Raw genomic sequence first — 19,302 nt, forward strand, 5'->3', positions numbered from 1 at the left:
AACTAGGATGATACTAGAGCTAGGATGACACTAGAACTAGGATGACGCTATAACTAGGATGACACTAGAACTAGGATGACACTATAACTAGGATGATACTAGAACTAGGATGACACTAGAACTAGGATGATACTAGAACTAGGATGATACTAGAACTAGGATGATACTAGAACTAGGATGACACTAGAACTAGGATGACACTAGAACTAGGATGATACTAGAACTAGGATGATACTAGAACTAGGATGACACTAGAACTAGGATGACACTAGAACTAGGATGATACTAGAACTAGGATGACACTAGAACTAGGATGACACTAGAACTAGGATGATACTAGAACTAGGATGATACTAGAACTAGGATGACAGTAGAACTAGGATGATACTAGAACTAGGATGACACTATAACTAGGATGACACTATAACTAGGATGACACTAGAACTAGGATGATACTATAACTAGGATGACACTATAACTAGGATGACACTAGAACTAGGATGATACTAGAACTAGGATGACACTATAACTAGGATGACACTATAACTAGGATGACACTATAACTAGGATGACACTATAACTAGGATGATACTAGGATGACGCTATAACTAGGATGACACTATAACTAGGATGACACTATAACTAGGATGATACTAGGATGACACTATAACTAGGATGATACTAGGATGACACTATAACTAGGATGATACTAGGATGACACTATAACTAGGATGATACTAGGATGACACTATAACTAGGATGACACTATAACTAGGATGATACTAGGATGACGCTATAACCAGGATGACACTATAACTAGGATGACACTATAACTAGGATGACACAATAACTAGGATGACACTATAACTAGGATGACACTAGAACTAGGATGATACTAGAACTAGGATGATACTAGAACTAGGATGATACTAGAACTAGGATGACACTAGAACTAGGATGATACTAGAAGTAGGATGACACTAGAACTAGGATGATACTATAACTAGGATGATACTAGAGCTAGGATGACACTAGAACTAGGATGACGCTATAACTAGGATGACACTAGAACTAGGATGACACTATAACTAGGATGATACTAGAACTAGGATGACACTAGAACTAGGATGATACTAGAACTAGGATGATACTAGAACTAGGATGATACTAGAACTAGGATGACACTAGAACTAGGATGACACTAGAACTAGGATGATACTAGAACTAGGATGATACTAGAACTAGGATGACACTAGAACTAGGATGACACTAGAACTAGGATGATACTAGAACTAGGATGACACTAGAACTAGGATGACACTAGAACTAGGATGATACTAGAACTAGGATGATACTAGAACTAGGATGACAGTAGAACTAGGATGATACTAGAACTAGGATGACACTATAACTAGGATGACACTATAACTAGGATGACACTAGAACTAGGATGATACTATAACTAGGATGACACTATAACTAGGATGACACTAGAACTAGGATGATACTAGAACTAGGATGACACTATAACTAGGATGACACTATAACTAGGATGACACTATAACTAGGATGACACTATAACTAGGATGATACTAGGATGACGCTATAACTAGGATGACACTATAACTAGGATGACACTATAACTAGGATGATACTAGGATGACACTATAACTAGGATGATACTAGGATGACACTATAACTAGGATGATACTAGGATGACACTATAACTAGGATGATACTAGGATGACACTATAACTAGGATGACACTATAACTAGGATGATACTAGGATGACGCTATAACCAGGATGACACTATAACTAGGATGACACTATAACTAGGATGACACAATAACTAGGATGACACTATAACTAGGATGACACTATAACTAGGATGATACTATAACTAGGATGATAGTAGAACTAGGATGATACTAGGATGACACTATAACTAGGATGATACTAGAACTAGGATGAAACTAGAACTAGAATGACACTAGAACTAGGATGACACTAGAACTAGGATGATACTAGAACTAGGATGAAACTAGAACTAGGATGACACTAGAACTAGGATGATACTAGAACTAGGATGAAACTAGAACTAGGATGATACTAGAACTAGGATGACACTAGAACTAGGATGATACTAGAACTAGGATGACACTAGAACTAGGATGATACTAGAACTAGGATGATACTATAACTAGGATGATACTAGAACTAGGATGACACTAGAACTAGGATGATACTATAACTAGGATGACACTAGAACTAGGAATATACTAGAACTAGGATGACACTAGAACTAGGATGATACTAGAACTAGAACTAGGATGACACTAGAACTAGGATGATACTAGAACTAGAACTAGGATGACACTAGAACTAGGATGATACTAGAACTAGGATGATACTAGAACTCGGATGACACTAGAACTAGGATGACACTAGAACTAGGATGACACTAGAACTAGGATGATACTAGAACTAGGATGACACTAGAACTAGGATGACACTAGAACTAGGATGACACTAGAACTAGGATATTAGAACTAGGATGACACTAGAACTAGGATGATACTAGAACTAGAACTAGGATGACACTAGAACTAGGATGATACTAGAACTAGAACTAGGATGATACTAGAACTAGAACTAGGATGACACTAGAACTAGGATGACACTAGAACTAGGATGACACTAGAACTAGGATGACACTAGAACTAGGATGACACTAGAACTAGGATGACACTAGAACTAGGATATTAGAACTAGGATGACACTAGAACTAGGATGATACTAGAACTAGAACTAGGATGACACTAGAACTAGGATGATACTAGAACTAGAACTAGGATGATACTAGAACTAGAACTAGGATGACACTAGAACTAGGATGACACTAGAACTAGGATGACACTAGAACTAGGATGACACTAGAACTAGGATGACACTAGAACTAGGATGACACTAGAACTAGGATGATACTAGAACTAGGATGACACTAGAACTAGGATGACACTAGAACTAGGATGACACTAGAACTAGGATGACACTAGAACTAGGATGACACTAGAACTAGGATGACACTAGAACTAGGATGACACTAGAACTAGGATGACACTAGAACTAGGATGACACTAGAACTAGGATGATACTAGAACTAGAACTAGGATGACACTAGAACTAGGATGATACTAGAACTAGAACTAGGATGACACTAGAACTAGGATGACACTAAAACTAGGATAACACCAGAACTAGGATGACACTAGAACTAGGATGATACTATAACTAGGATGACACTAGAACTAGGATGATACTAGAACTAGGATGACACTAGAACTAGGATGATACTATAACTAGGATGATTCTGGAACTAGGATGATACTAGAACTAGGATGATACTAGAACTAGGATGATTCTGGAACTAGGATGACACTAGAACTAGGATGACACTAGAACTAGAATGATACTAGAACAAGGATGACACTAGAACTAGGATGATTCTGGAACTAGGATGATACCAGAAATAGGATGACTGGATTGACAATTGATTTAGGATGCAAATTTAGCTGGGATAATGCGAGAACTTGGATGACACTATAACTAGGATGATACTAGAACTAGGACGATACGAGAACTAGGACGAAACTAGAACTAGGATGATACTAGGATGACGCTATAACTAGGATGACACTAGAACTAGCATGACACTAGAACTAGGATGATACTAGAACTAGGATGATACTAGGATGATACTAGAACTAGGATGACACTATAACTAGGATGATACTAGGATGACACTATAACTAGGATGATACTAGGATGACACTATAACTAGGATGATACTAGGATGACACTATAACTAGGATGATACTAGGATGACACTATAACTAGGATGATTCTAGGATGATACTAGACTAGGATGATACTAGGATGACACTATAACTAGGATGATACTAGGATGATACTAGACTAGGATGATACTAGGATGACACTATAACTAGGATGATACTAGGATGATACTAGACTAGGATGATACTAGGATGACACTATAACTAGGATGATACTAGGATGATACTAGGATGACACTATAACTAGGATGATACTAGGATGATACTAGGATGATACTAGGATGACACTATAACTAGGATGATACTAGGATGATACTAGACTAGGATGATACTAGGATGACACTATAACTAGGATGATACTAGGATGATACTAGACTAGGATGATACTAGGATGACACTATAACTAGGATGATACTAGGATGACACTATAATTAGGATGATACTAGGATGACACTATAACTAGGATGATACTAGAACTAGGATGACACTAGAACTAGGATGATACTAGAACTAGGATGATACTAGGATGATACTAGGATGACACTATAACTAGGATGATACTAGAACTAGGATGACACTAGAACTAGGATGACACTATAACTAGGATGATACTAGGATGACACTATAACTAGGATGATACTAGGATGACACTATAACTAGGATGATACTAGGATGATACTAGGATGACACTATAACTAGGATGATACTAGAACTAGGATGACACTAGAACTAGGATGACACTATAACTAGGATGATACTAGGATGACACTTTAACTAGGATGATACTAGGAGGGCACTATAACTAGGATGATACTAGGATGATACTAGGATGACACAATAACTAGGATGATACTAGGATGATACTAGGATGACACTAGAACTATGATGACACTAGAACTATGATGATACTAGGATGACACTAGAACTAGGATGATACTAGGATGACACTAGAACTAGGATGATACTAGGATGACACTAGAACTAGGATGATACTAGGATGACACTAGAACTAGGATGATACTAGGATGACACTATAACTAGGATGATACTAGGATGACACTATAACTAGGATGACACTATAACTAGGATGACACTAGAACTAGGATGATACTAGAACTAGGATGATACTAGAACTAGGATGATACTAGGATGACACTAGAACTAGGATGACACTAGAACTAGGATGATACTAGAACTAGGCTGATACTAGGATGACACTAGAACTAGGATGATACTAGAACTAGGATGACACTATAACTAGGATGATACTAGAACTAGGATGACACTAGAACTAGGATGATACTAGGATGACATTAGAACTAGGATGACACTAGAACTAGGATGACACTAGAACTAGGATGACACTAGAACTAGGATGATACTAGAACTAGGATGACACTAGAACTAGGATGACACTAGAACTAGGATGACACTAGAACTAGGATGACACTAGAACTAGGATGATACTAGAACTAGGATGATACTAGGATGACACTAGAACTAGGATGATACTATAACTAGGATGACACTATAACTAGGATGACACTATAACTAGGATGGTACTAGAACTAGGATGGTACTAGAACTAGGATGATACTAGAAGTAGGATGATACTAGAACTAGGATGATACTAGAACTAGGATGACACTAGAACTAGGATGATACTAGAACTAGGATGATACTAGAACTAGGATGATACTAGAACTAGGATGATACTAGAACTAGAATGATACTAGAACTAGGATGACACTAGAACTAGGATGACACTAGAACTAGGATGATACTAGAACTACGATGATACTAGAACTAGGATGATACTAGAACTAGGACGATACTTGATCTTGGGTCTAGAGTTTTCATGTTCAGGTCCCTATTGCAATATCTTTGGATGTTATCCTGCTATTGGTCAGTCAATCGTTCTGAACATGTCTTTTGACTCTGTGACATCAAATGCTGTCATGTGACTATTTGACATCACATTCTGTCTGTCAGACTGCAGAAAGAGGAGTCTCCCCACAGCCCTCGGTTGTTTGAATGCTCCAATCAGACTGGTCGGTTCAGGATGACAGAGGTGGAGGACTTGGCTCAGGAGGACCTCGACCAGGATGATGTCATGCTGCTGGACACCTGGGAAGAGGTGAGGGGTCAGGGGCTGTGACTATAGTTACCTGGGAGGAGGTGAGGGGTCAGGGGCCATGACTATAGTTACCTGGGAGGAGGTGAGGGGTCAGGGACCATGACTATAGTTACCTGGGAGGAGGTGAGGGGTCAGGGGCTGTGACTATAGTTACCTGGGAGGAGGTGAGGGGTCAGGGACCATGACTATAGTTACCTGGGAGGAGGTGAGGGGTCAGGGGCTGTGACTATAGTTACCTGGGAGGAGGTGAGGGGTCAGGGACCATGACTATAATTACCTGGGAGGAGGTGAGGGGTCAGGGATCATGACTATATTTACCTGGGAGGAGGTGAGGGGTCAGGGATCATGACTATAGTTACCTGGGAGGAGGTGAGGGGTCAGGGGCTGTGACTATAGTTACCTGGGAGGAGGTGAGGGGTCAAGGACCATGACTATAGTTACCTGGGAGGAGGTGAGGGGTCAGGGATCATGACTATAGTTACCTGGGAGGAGGTGAGGGGTCAGGGACCATGACTATAGTTACCTGGGAGGAGGTGAGGGGTCAGGGACCATGACTATAGTTACCTGGGAGGAGGTGAGGGGTCAGGGATCATGACTATAGTTACCTGGGAGGAGGTGAAGGGTCAGGGGCCATGACTATAGTTACCTGGGAGGAGGTGAGGGGTCAGGGGTCATGACTATAGTTACCTGGGAGGAGGTGAGGGGTCAGGGACCATGACTATAGTTACCTGGGAGGAGGTGAGGGGTCAGGGATCATGACTATAGTTACCTGGGAGGAGGTGAGGGGTCAGAGGCCATGACTATAGTTACCTGGGAGGAGGTGAGGGGTCAGGGGTCATGACTATAGTTACCTGGGAGGAGGTGAGGGGTCAGGGATCATGACTATAGTTACCTGGGAGGAGGTGAGGGGTCAGGGATCATGACTATAGTTACCTGGGAGGAGGTGAGGGGTCAGGGGCTGTGACTATAGTTACCTGGGAGGAGGTGAGGGGTCAGGGACCATGACTATAGTTACCTGGGAGGAGGTGAGGGGTCAGGGATCATGACTATAGTTACCTGGGAGGAGGTGAGGGGTCAGGGACCATGACTATAGTTACCTGGGAGGAGGTGAGGGGTCAGGGACCATGACTATAGTTACCTGGGAGGAGGTGAGGGGTCAGGGATCATGACTATAGTTACCTGGGAGGAGGTGAAGGGTCAGGGGCCATGACTATAGTTACCTGGGAGGAGGTGAGGGGTCAGGGGTCATGACTATAGTTACCTGGGAGGAGGTGAGGGGTCAGGGACCATGACTATAGTTACCTGGGAGGAGGTGAGGGGTCAGGGATCATGACTATAGTTACCTGGGAGGAGGTGAGGGGTCAGAGGCCATGACTATAGTTACCTGGGAGGAGGTGAGGGGTCAGGGGTCATGACTATAGTTACCTGGGAGGAGGTGAGGGGTCAGGGATCATGACTATAGTTACCTGGGAGGAGGTGAGGGGTCAGGGATCATGACTATAGTTACCTGGGAGGAGGTGAGGGGTCAGGGGCCATGACTATAGTTACCTGGGAGGAGGTGAGGGGTCAGGGATCATGACTATAGTTACCTGGGAGGAGGTGAGGGGTCAGGGATCATGACTATAGTTACCTGGGAGGAGGTGAGGGGTCAGGGATCATGACTATAGTTACCTGGGAGGAGGTGAGGGGTCAGGGACCATGACTATAGTTACCTGGGAGGAGGTGAGGGGTCAGGGACCATGACTATAGTTACCTGGGAGGAGGTGAGGGGTCAGGGATCATGACTATAGTTACCTGGGAGGAGGTGAGGGGTCAGGGATCATGACTATAGTTACCTGAGAGGAGGTGAGGGGTCAGGGATCATGACTATAGTTACCTGAGAGGAGGTGAGGGGTCAGGGATCATGACTATAGTTACCTGGGAGGAGGTGAGGGGTCAGGGACCATGACTATAGTTAACTGGGAGGAGGTGAGGGGTCAGGGACCATGACTATAGTTACCTGGGAGGAGGTGAGGGGTCAGGGATCATGACTATAGTTACCTGGGAGGAGGTGAGGGGTCAGGGACCATGACTATAGTTACCTGGGAGGAGGTGAGGGGTCAGGGACCATGACTATAGTTACCTGGGAGGAGGTGAGGGGTCAGGGACCATGACTATAGTTACCTGGGAGGAGGTGAGGGGTCAGGGATCATGACTATAGTTACCTGGGAGGAGGTGAGGGGTCAGGGATCATGACTATAGTTACCTGGGAGGAGGTGAGGGGTCAGGGATCATGACTATAGTTACCTGGGAGGAGGTGAGGGGTCAGGGATCATGACTATAGTTACCTGGGAGGAGGTGAGGGGTCAGGGGCTGTGACTATAGTTACCTGGGAGGAGGTGAGGGGTCAGGGACCATGACTATAGTTACCTGGGAGGAGGTGAGGGGTCAGGGATCATGACTATAGTTACCTGGGAGGAGGTGAGGGGTCAGGGACCATGACTATAGTTACCTGGGAGGAGGTGAGGGGTCAGGGACCATGACTATAGTTACCTGGGAGGAGGTGAGGGGTCAGGGATCATGACTATAGTTACCTGGGAGGAGGTGAAGGGTCAGGGGCCATGACTATAGTTACCTGGGAGGAGGTGAGGGGTCAGGGGTCATGACTATAGTTACCTGGGAGGAGGTGAGGGGTCAGGGACCATGACTATAGTTACCTGGGAGGAGGTGAGGGGTCAGAGGCCATGACTATAGTTACCTGGGAGGAGGTGAGGGGTCAGGGGTCATGACTATAGTTACCTGGGAGGAGGTGAGGGGTCAGGGATCATGACTATAGTTACCTGGGAGGAGGTGAGGGGTCAGGGATCATGACTATAGTTACCTGGGAGGAGGTGAGGGGTCAGGGGCCATGACTATAGTTACCTGGGAGGAGGTGAGGGGTCAGGGATCATGACTATAGTTACCTGGGAGGAGGTGAGGGGTCAGGGATCATGACTATAGTTACCTGGGAGGAGGTGAGGGGTCAGGGATCATGACTATAGTTACCTGGGAGGAGGTGAGGGGTCAGGGACCATGACTATAGTTACCTGGGAGGAGGTGAGGGGTCAGGGACCATGACTATAGTTACCTGGGAGGAGGTGAGGGGTCAGGGATCATGACTATAGTTACCTGGGAGGAGGTGAGGGGTCAGGGATCATGACTATAGTTACCTGAGAGGAGGTGAGGGGTCAGGGATCATGACTATAGTTACCTGAGAGGAGGTGAGGGGTCAGGGATCATGACTATAGTTACCTGGGAGGAGGTGAGGGGTCAGGGACCATGACTATAGTTAACTGGGAGGAGGTGAGGGGTCAGGGACCATGACTATAGTTACCTGGGAGGAGGTGAGGGGTCAGGGATCATGACTATAGTTACCTGGGAGGAGGTGAGGGGTCAGGGACCATGACTATAGTTACCTGGGAGGAGGTGAGGGGTCAGGGACCATGACTATAGTTACCTGGGAGGAGGTGAGGGGTCAGGGACCATGACTATAGTTACCTGGGAGGAGGTGAGGGGTCAGGGATCATGACTATAGTTACCTGGGAGGAGGTGAGGGGTCAGGGATCATGACTATAGTTACCTGGGAGGAGGTGAGGGGTCAGGGATCATGACTATAGTTACCTGGGAGGAGGTGAGGGGTCAGGGGCTGTGACTATAGTTACCTGGGAGGAGGTGAGGGGTCAGGGATCATGACTATAGTTACCTGGGAGGAGGTGAGGGGTCAGGGGCTGTGACTATACTTACCTGGGAGGAGGTGAGGGGTCGGGGGTCATGACTATAGTTAACAGGGAGGAGGTGAGGGGTCAGGGACCATGACTATAGTTACCTGGGAGGAGGTGAGGGGTCAGGGATCATGACTATAGTTACCTGGGAGGAGGTGAGGGGTCAGGGATCATGACTATAGTTACCTGGGAGGAGGTGAGGGGTCAGGGACCATGACTATAGTTACCTGGGAGGAGGTGAGGGGTCAGGGACCATGACTATAGTTACCTGGGAGGAGGTGAGGGGTCAGGGATCATGACTATAGTTACCTGGGAGGAGGTGAGGGGTCAGGGGTCATGACTATAGTTACCTGGGAGGAGGTGAGGGGTCAGGGACCATGACTATAGTTACCTGGGAGGAGGTGAGGGGTCAGGGATCATGACTATAGTTACCTGGGAGGAGGTGAGGGGTCAGGGACCATGACTATAGTTACCTGGGAGGAGGTGAGGGGTCAGGGGCCATGACTATAGTTACCTGGGAGGAGGTGAGGGGTCAGGGACCATGACTATAGTTACCTGGGAGGAGGTGAGGGGTCAGGGATCATGACTATAGTTACCTGGGAGGCGGTGAGGGGTCAGGAGCCATGACTATAGTTACCTGGGAGGAGGTGATGGGTCAGGGACCATGACTATAGTTACCTGGGAGGAGGTGAGGGGTCAGGGACCATGACTATAGTTACCTGGGAGGAGGTGAGGGGTCAGGGATCATGACTATAGTTACCTGGGAGGAGTTGAGGGGTCAGGGACCATGACTATAGTTACCTGGGAGGAGGTGAGGGGTCAGGGGTCATGACTATAGTTACCTGGGAGGAGGTGAGGGGTCAGGGACCATGACTATAGTTACCTGGGAGGAGGTGAGGGGTCAGGGATCATGACTATAGTTACCTGGGAGGAGGTGAGGGGTCAGGGATCATGACTATAGTTACCTGGGAGGAGGTGAGGGGTCAGGGATCATGACTATATTTACCTGGGAGGAGGTGAGGGGTCAGGGGCTGTGACTATAGTTACCTGGGAGGAGTTGAGGGGTCAGGGACCATGACTATAGTTACCTGGGAGGAGGTGAGGGGTCAGGGGCCATGACTATAGTTACCTGGGAGGAGGTGAGGGGTCAGGGACCATGACTATAGTTACCTGGGAGGAGGTGAGGGGTCAGGGATCATGACTATAGTTACCTGGGAGGAGGTGAGGGGTCAGGAGCCATGACTATAGTTACCTGGGAGGAGGTGAGGGGTCAGGAGCCATGACTATAGTTACCTGGGAGGAGGTGAGGGGTCAGGAGCCATGACTATAGTTACCTGGGAGGAGGTGAGGGGTCAGGGATCATGACTATAGTTACCTGGGAGGAGGTGAGGGTTCAGGGATCATGACTATAGTTACCTGGGAGGAGGTGAGGGGTCACGGATCATGACTATAGTTACCTGGGAGGAGGTGAGGGGTCAGGGATCATGACTATAGTTACCTGGGAGGAGGTGAGGGGTCAGGGACCATGACTATAGTTACCTGGGAGGAGGTGAGGGGTCGGGGACCATGACTATAGTTACCTGGGAGGAGGTGAGGGGTCAGGGATCATGACTATAGTTACCTGGGAGGAGGTGAGGGGTCAGGGATCATGACTATAGTTACCTGAGAGGAGGTGAGGGGTCAGGGATCATGACTATAGTTACCTGAGAGGAGGTGAGGGGTCAGGGATCATGACTATAGTTACCTGGGAGGAGGTGAGGGGTCAGGGATCATGACTATAGTTACCTGGGAGGAGGTGAGGGGTCAGGGACCATGACTATAGTTACCTGGGAGGAGGTGAGGGGTCAGGGATCATGACTATAGTTACCTGGGAGGAGGTGAGGGGTCAGGGGCTGTGACTATAGTTACCTGGGAGGAGGTGAGGGGTCAGGGATCATGACTATAGTTACCTGGGAGGAGGTGAGGGGTCAGGGGCTTTGACTATAGTTACCTGGGAGGAGGTGAGGGGTCGGGGGTCATGACTATAGTTACCTGGGAGGAGGTGAGGGGTCAGGGACCATGACTATAGTTACCTGGGAGGAGGTGAGGGGTCAGGGATCATGACTATAGTTACCTGGGAGGAGGTGAGGGGTCAGGGATCATGACTATAGTTACCTGGGAGGAGGTGAGGGGTCAGGGACCATGACTATTGTTACCTGGGAGGAGGTGAGGGTTCAGGGATCATGACTATAGTTACCTGGGAGGAGGTGAGGGGTCAGGGACTGTGACTATAGTTACCTGGGAGGAGGTGAGGGGTCAGAGATCATGACTATAGTTACATGGGAGGAGGTGAGGGGTCAGGGATCATGACTATAGTTACCTGGGAGGAGGTGAGGGGTCAGGGACTGTGACTATAGTTACCTGGGAGGAGGTGAGGGGTCAGGAGCCATGACTATAGTTACCTGGGAGGAGGTGAGGGGTCAGGGACCATGACTATAGTTACCTGGGAGGAGGTGAGGGGTCAGGAGCCATGACTATAGTTACCTGGGAGGAGGTGAGGGGTCAGGGATCATGACTATAGTTACCTGGGAGGAGTTGAGGGGTCAGGGACCATGACTATAGTTACCTGGGAGGAGGTGAGGGGTCAGGGACCATGACTATAGTTGCCTGGGAGGAGGTGAGGGGTCAGGGACCATGACTATAGTTACATGGGAGGAGGTGAGGGGTCAGGGATCATGACTATAGTTACCTGGGAGGAGGTGAGGGGTCAGGGATCATGACTATAGTTACCTGGGAGGAGGTGAGGGGTCAGGGGCTGTGACTATAGTTACCTGGGAGGAGGTGAGGGGTCAGGGACCATGACTATAGTTACCTGGGAGGAGGTGAGGGGTCAGGGGCCATGACTATAGTTACCTGGGAGGAGGTGAGGGGTCAGGGACCATGACTATAGTTACCTGGGAGGAGGTGAGGGGTCAGGGATCATGACTATAGTTACCTGGGAGGAGGTGAGGGGTCAGGAGCCATGACTATAGTTACCTGGGAGGAGGTGAGGGGTCAGGGACCATGACTATAGTTACCTGGGAGGAGGTGAGGGGTCAGGAGCCATGACTATAGTTACCTGGGAGGAGGTGAGGGGTCAGGGACCATGACTATAGTTACCTGGGAGGAGGTGAGGGGTCAGGGACCATGACTATAGTTACCTGGGAGGAGGTGAGGGGTCAGGGATCATGACTATAGTTACCTGGGAGGAGGTGAGGGGTCAGGGATCATGACTATAGTTACCTGAGAGGAGGTGAGGGGTCAGGGATCATGACTATAGTTACCTGAGAGGAGGTGAGGGGTCAGGGATCATGACTATAGTTACCTGGGAGGAGGTGAGGGGTCAGGGATCATGACTATAGTTAACTGGGAGGAGGTGAGGGGTCAGGGATCATGACTATAGTTACCTGGGAGGAGGTGAGGGGTCAGGGGCTGTGACTATAGTTACCTGGGAGGAGGTGAGGGGTCAGGGACCATGACTATAGTTACCTGGGAGGAGGTGAGGGGTCAGGGACCATGACTATAGTTACCTGGGAGGAGGTGAGGGGTCAGGGACCATGACTATAGTTACCTGGGAGGAGGTGAGGGGTCAGGGATCATGACTATAGTTACCTGGGAGGAGGTGAGGGGTCAGGGATCATGACTATAGTTACCTGGGAGGAGGTGAGGGGTCAGGGATCATGACTATAGTTACCTGGGAGGAGGTGAGGGGTCACGGATCATGACTATAGTTACCTGGGAGGAGGTGAGGGGTCAGGGATCATGACTATAGTTACCTGGGAGGAGGTGAGGGGTCAGGGACCATGACTATAGTTACCTTCGAGGAGGTGAAGGGTCAGGGACCATGACTATAGTTACCTGGGAGGAGGTGAGGGGTCAGGGATCATGACTATAGTTACCTGGGAGGAGGTGAGGGGTCAGGGACCATGACTATAGTTACCTGGGAGGAGGTGAGGGGTCAGGGATCATGACTATAGTTACCTGGGAGGAGGTGAGGGGTCAGGAGCCATGACTATAGTTACCTGGGAGGAGGTGAGGGGTCAAGGACCATGACTATAGTTACCTGGGAGGAGGTGAGGGGTCAGGGATCATGACTATAGTTACCTGGGAGGAGGTGAGGGGTCAGGGGCTGTGACTATAGTTACCTGGGAGGAGGTGAGGGGTCAGGGACCATGACTATAGTTACATGGGAGGAGGTGAGGGGTCAGGGATCATGACTATAGTTACCTGGGAGGAGGTGAGGGGTCAGGGATCATGACTATAGTTACCTGGGAGGAGGTGAGGGGTCAGGGGCTGTGACTATAGTTACCTGGGAGGAGGTGAGGGGTCAGGGACCATGACTATAGTTACCTGGGAGGAGGTGAGGGGTCAGGGGCCATGACTATAGTTACCTGGGAGGAGGTGAGGGGTTAGGGACCATGACTATAGTTACCTGGGAGGAGGTGAGGGGTCAGGGATCATGACTATAGTTACCTGGGAGGAGGTGAGGGGTCAGGAGCCATGACTATAGTTACCTGGGAGGAGGTGAGGGGTCAAGGACCATGACTATAGTTACCTGGGAGGAGGTGAGGGGTCAGGAGCCATGACTATAGTTACCTGGGAGGAGGTGAGGGGTCAGGGACCATGACTATAGTTACCTGGGAGGAGGTGAGGGGTCAGGGACCATGACTATAGTTACCTGGGAGGAGGTGAGGGGTCAGGGATCATGACTATAGTTACCTGGGAGGAGGTGAGGGGTCAGGGATCATGACTATAGTTACCTGGGAGGAGGTGAGGGGTCAGGGACCATGACTATAGTTACCTGGGAGTAGGTGAGGGGTCAGGGACCATGACTATAGTTACCTGGGAGGAGGTGAGGGGTCAGGGATCATGACTATAGTTACCTGGGAGGAGGTGAGGGGTCAGGGATCATGACTATAGTTACCTGGGAGGAGGTGAGGGGTCAGGGATCATGACTATAGTTACCTGGGAGGAGGTGAGGGGTCAGGGGCTGTGACTATAGTTACCTGGGAGGAGGTGAGGGGTCAGGGATCATGACTATAGTTACCTGGGAGGAGGTGAGGGGTCAGGGGCTGTGACTATAGTTACCTGGGAGGAGGTGAGGGGTCGGGGGTCATGACTATAGTTACCTGGGAGGAGGTGAGGGGTCAGGGACCATGACTATAGTTACCTGGGAGGAGGTGAGGGGTCAGGGATCATGACTATAGTTACCTGGGAGGAGGTGAGGGGTCAGGGTTCATGACTATAGTTACCTGGGAGGAGGGGAGGGGTCAGGGACCATGACTATTGTTACCTGGGAGGAGGTGAGGGTTCAGGGATCATGACTATAGTTACCTGGGAGGAGGTGAGGGGTCAGGGACTGTGACTATAGTTACCTGGGAGGAGGTGAGGGGTCAGAGATCATGACTATAGTTACCTGGGAGGAGGTGAGGGGTCAGGGGCCATGACTATAGTTACCTGGGAGGAGGTGAGGGGTCAGGGACCATGACTATAGTTACCTGGGAGGAGGTGAGGGGTCAGGGATCATGACTATAGTTACCTGGGAGGAGGTGAGGGGTCAGGAGCCATGACTATAGTTACCTGGGAGGAGGTGAGGGGTCAGGGACCATGACTATAGTTACCTGGGAGGAGGTGAGGGGTCAGGAGCCATGACTATAGTTACCTGGGAGGAGGTGAGGGGTCAGGGACCATGACTATAGTTACCTGGGAGGAGGTGAGGGGTCAGGGACCATGACTATAGTTACCTGGGAGGAGGTGAGGGGTCAGGGATCATGACTATAGTTACCTGGGAGGAGGTGAGGGGTCAGGGATCATGACTATAGTTACCTGAGAGGAGGTGAGGGGTCAGGGATCATGACTATAGTTACCTGAGAGGAGGTGAGGGGTCAGGGATCATGACTATAGTTACCTGGGAGGAGGTGAGGGGTCAGGGACCATGACTATAGTTAACTGGGAGGAGGTGAGGGGTCAGGGATCATGACTATAGTTACCTGGGAGGAGGTGAGGGGTCAGGGGCTGTGACTATAGTTACCTGGGAGGAGGTGAGGGGTCAGGGACCATGACTATAGTTACCTAGGAGGAGGTGAGGGGTCAGGGACCATGACTATAGTTACCTGGGAGGAGGTGAGGGGTCAGGGACCATGACTATAGTTACCTGGGAGGAGGTGAGGGGTCAGGGATCATGACTATAGTTACCTGGGAGGAGGTGAGGGGTCAGGGATCATGACTATAGTTACCTGGGAGGAGTTGAGGGGTCAGGGATCATGACTATAGTTACCTGGGAGGAGGTGAGGGGTCAGGGGCTGTGACTATAGTTACCTGGGAGGAGGTGAGGGGTCAGGGATCATGACTATAGTTACCTGGGAGGAGGTGAGGGGTCAGGGGCTGTGACTATAGTTACCTGGGAGGAGGTGAGGGGTCGGGGGTCATGACTATAGTTACCTGGGAGGAGGTGAGGGGTCAGGGACCATGACTATAGTTACCTGGGAGGAGGTGAGGGGTCAGGGACCATGACTATAGTTACCTGGGAGGAGGTGAGGGGTCAGGGATCATGACTATAGTTACCTGGGAGGAGGTGAGGGGTCAGGGATCATGACTATAGTTACCTGGGAGGAGGTGAGGGGTCAGGGACCATGACTATTGTTACCTGGGAGGAGGTGAGGGTTCAGGGATCATGACTATAGTTACCTGGGAGGAGGTGAGGGGTCAGGGACTGTGACTATAGTTACCTGGGAGGAGGTGAGGGGTCAGAGATCATGACTATAGTTACATGGGAGGAGGTGAGGGGTCAGGGATCATGACTATAGTTACCTGGGAGGAGGTGAGGGGTCAGGGACTGTGACTATAGTTACCTGGGAGGAGGTGAGGGTTCAGGGGCCATGACTATAGTTACCTGGGAGGAGGTGAGGGGTCAGGGACCATGACTATAGTTACCTGGGAGGAGGTGAGGGGTCAGGAGCCATGACTATAGTTATCTGGGAGGAGGTGAGGGGTCAGGGATCATGACTATAGTTACCTGGGAGGAGTTGAGGGGTCAGGGACCATGACTATAGTTACCTGGGAGGATGTGAGGGGTCAGGGACCATGACTATAGTTGCCTGGGAGGAGGTGAAGGGTCAGGGACCATGACTATAGTTACCTGGGAGGAGGTGAGGGGTCAGGGATCATGACTATAGTTACCTGGGAGGAGGTGATGGGTCAGGGATCATGACTATAGTTACCTGGGAGGAGGTGAGGGGTCAGGGGCTGTGACTATAGTTACCTGGGAGGAGGTGAGGGGTCAGGGGCCGTGACTATAGTTACCTGGGAGGAGGTGAGGGGTCAGGGACCATGACTATAGTTACCTGGGAGGAGGTGAGGGGTCAGGGATCATGACTATAGTTACCTGGGAGGAGGTGAGGGGTCAGGAGCCATGACTATAGTTACCTGGGAGGAGGTGATGGGTCAGGGACCATGACTATAGTTACCTGGGAGGAGGTGAGGGGTCAGGAGCCATGACTATAGTTACCTGGGAGGAGGTGAGGGGTCAGGGATCATGACTATAGTTACCTGGGAGGAGTTGAGGGGTCAGGGACCATGACTATAGTTACCTGGGAGGAGGTGAGGGGTCAGGGACCATGCCTATAGTTACCTGGGAGGAGGTGACGGGTCAGGGACCATGACTATAGTTACCTGGGAGGAGGTGAGGGGTCAGGGATCATGACTATAGTTACCTGGGAGGAGGTGAGGGGTCAGGGGCTGTGACTATAGTTACCTGGGAGGAGTTGAGGGGTCAGGGACCATGACTATAGTTACCTGGGAGGAGGTGAGGGGTCAGGGGCCATGACTATAGTTACCTGGGAGGAGGTGAGGGGTCAGGGACCATGACTATAGTTACCTGGGAGGAGGTGAGGGGTCAGGGATCATGACTATAGTTACCTGGGAGGAGGTGAGGGGTCAGGAGCCATGACTATAGTTACCTGGGAGGAGGTGAGGGGTCAGGAGCCATGACTATAGTTACCTGGGAGGAGGTGAGGGGTCAGGAGCCATGACTATAGTTACCTGGGAGGAGGTGAGGGGTCAGGGATCATGACTATAGTTACCTGGGAGGAGGTGAGGGGTCAGGGATCATGACTATAGTTACCTGGGAGGAGGTGAGGGGTCACGGATCATGACTATAGTTACCTGGGAGGAGGTGAGGGGTCAGGGATCATGACTATAGTTACCTGGGAGGAGGTGAGGGGTCAGGGACCATGACTATAGTTACCTTCAAGGAGGTGAGGGGTCAGGGACCATGACTATAGTTACCTGGGAGGAGGTGAGGGGTCAGGGATCATGACTATAGTTACCTGGGAGGAAGTGAGGGGTCAGGGATCATGACTATAGTTACCTGAGAGGAGGTGAGGGGTCAGGGATCATGACTATAGTTACCTGGGAGGAGGTGAGGGGTCAGGGATCATGACTATAGTTACCTGGGAGGAGGTGAGGGGTCAGGGATCATGACTATAGTTACCTGGGAGGAGGTGAGGGGTCAGGGATCATGACTATAGTTACCTGGGAGGAGGTGAGGGGTCAGGGGCTGTGACTATAGTTACCTGGGAGGAGGCGAGGGGTCAGGGATCATGACTATAGTTACCTGGGAGGAGGTGAGGGGTCAGGGGCTGTGACTATAGTTACCTGGGAGGAGGTGAGGGGTCGGGGGTCATGACTATAGTTACCTGGGAGGAGGTGAGGGGTCAGGGACCATGACTATAGTTACCTGGGAGGAGGTGAGGGGTCAGGGACTGTGACTATAGTTACCTGGGAGGAGGTGAGGGGTCAGGGATCATGACTATAGTTACCTGGGAGGAGGTGAGGGGTCAGGAGCCATGACTATAGTTACCTGGGAGGAGGTGAGGGGTCAGGGACCATGACTATAGTTACCTGGGAGGAGGTGAGGGGTCAGGGACTGTGACTATAGTTACCTGGGAGGAGGTGAGGGGTCAGGGATCATGACTATAGTTACCTGGGAGGAGGTGAGGGGTCAGGAGCCATGACTATAGTTACCTGGGAGGAGGTGAGGGGTCAGGAGCCATGACTATAGTTACCTGGGAGGAGGTGAGGGGTCAGGAGCCATGACTATAGTTACCTGGGAGGAGGTGAGGGGTCAGGGATCATGACTATAGTTACCTGGGAGGAGGTGAGGGGTCAGGAGCCATGACTATAGTTACCTGGGAGGAGGTGAGGGGTCAGGGACCATGACTATAGTTACCTGGGAGGAGGTGAGGGGTCAGGGACTGTGACTATAGTTACCTGGGAGGAGGTGAGGGGTCAGGGACCATGACTATAGTTACCTGGGAGGAGGTGAGGGGTCAGGGACTGTGACTATAGTTACCTGGGAGGAGGTGAGGGGTCAGGGATCATGACTATAGTTACCTGGGAGGAGGTGAGGGGTCAGGGACCATGACTATAGTTACCTGGGAGGAGGTGAAGGGTCAGGGATCATGACTATAGTTACCTGGGAGGAGGTGAGGGGTCAGGGGCCATGACTATAGTTACCTGGGAGGAGGTGAGGGGTCAGGGATCATGACTAT

At 49.7% G+C, this 19,302-nt stretch overlaps 1 protein-coding gene across 1 annotated transcript in view; it reads left to right on the top strand.

The window, feature by feature from the left end:
- Positions 1-19,302, top strand: part of vill (villin-like) — a 77,777-nt gene that overhangs the window by 40,872 nt on the left and 17,603 nt on the right. The window contains exon 14 of the mRNA XM_055928110.1: positions 5,849-5,993. Coding sequence (XP_055784085.1) covers positions 5,849-5,993 — 145 coding nt within the window. The remainder of the gene's footprint in view (positions 1-5,848; positions 5,994-19,302) is intronic.

Source organism: Salvelinus fontinalis, chromosome 7 (assembly GCF_029448725.1).
Source record: "Salvelinus fontinalis isolate EN_2023a chromosome 7, ASM2944872v1, whole genome shotgun sequence".
Lineage (NCBI taxonomy): Eukaryota > Metazoa > Chordata > Actinopteri > Salmoniformes > Salmonidae > Salvelinus > Salvelinus fontinalis.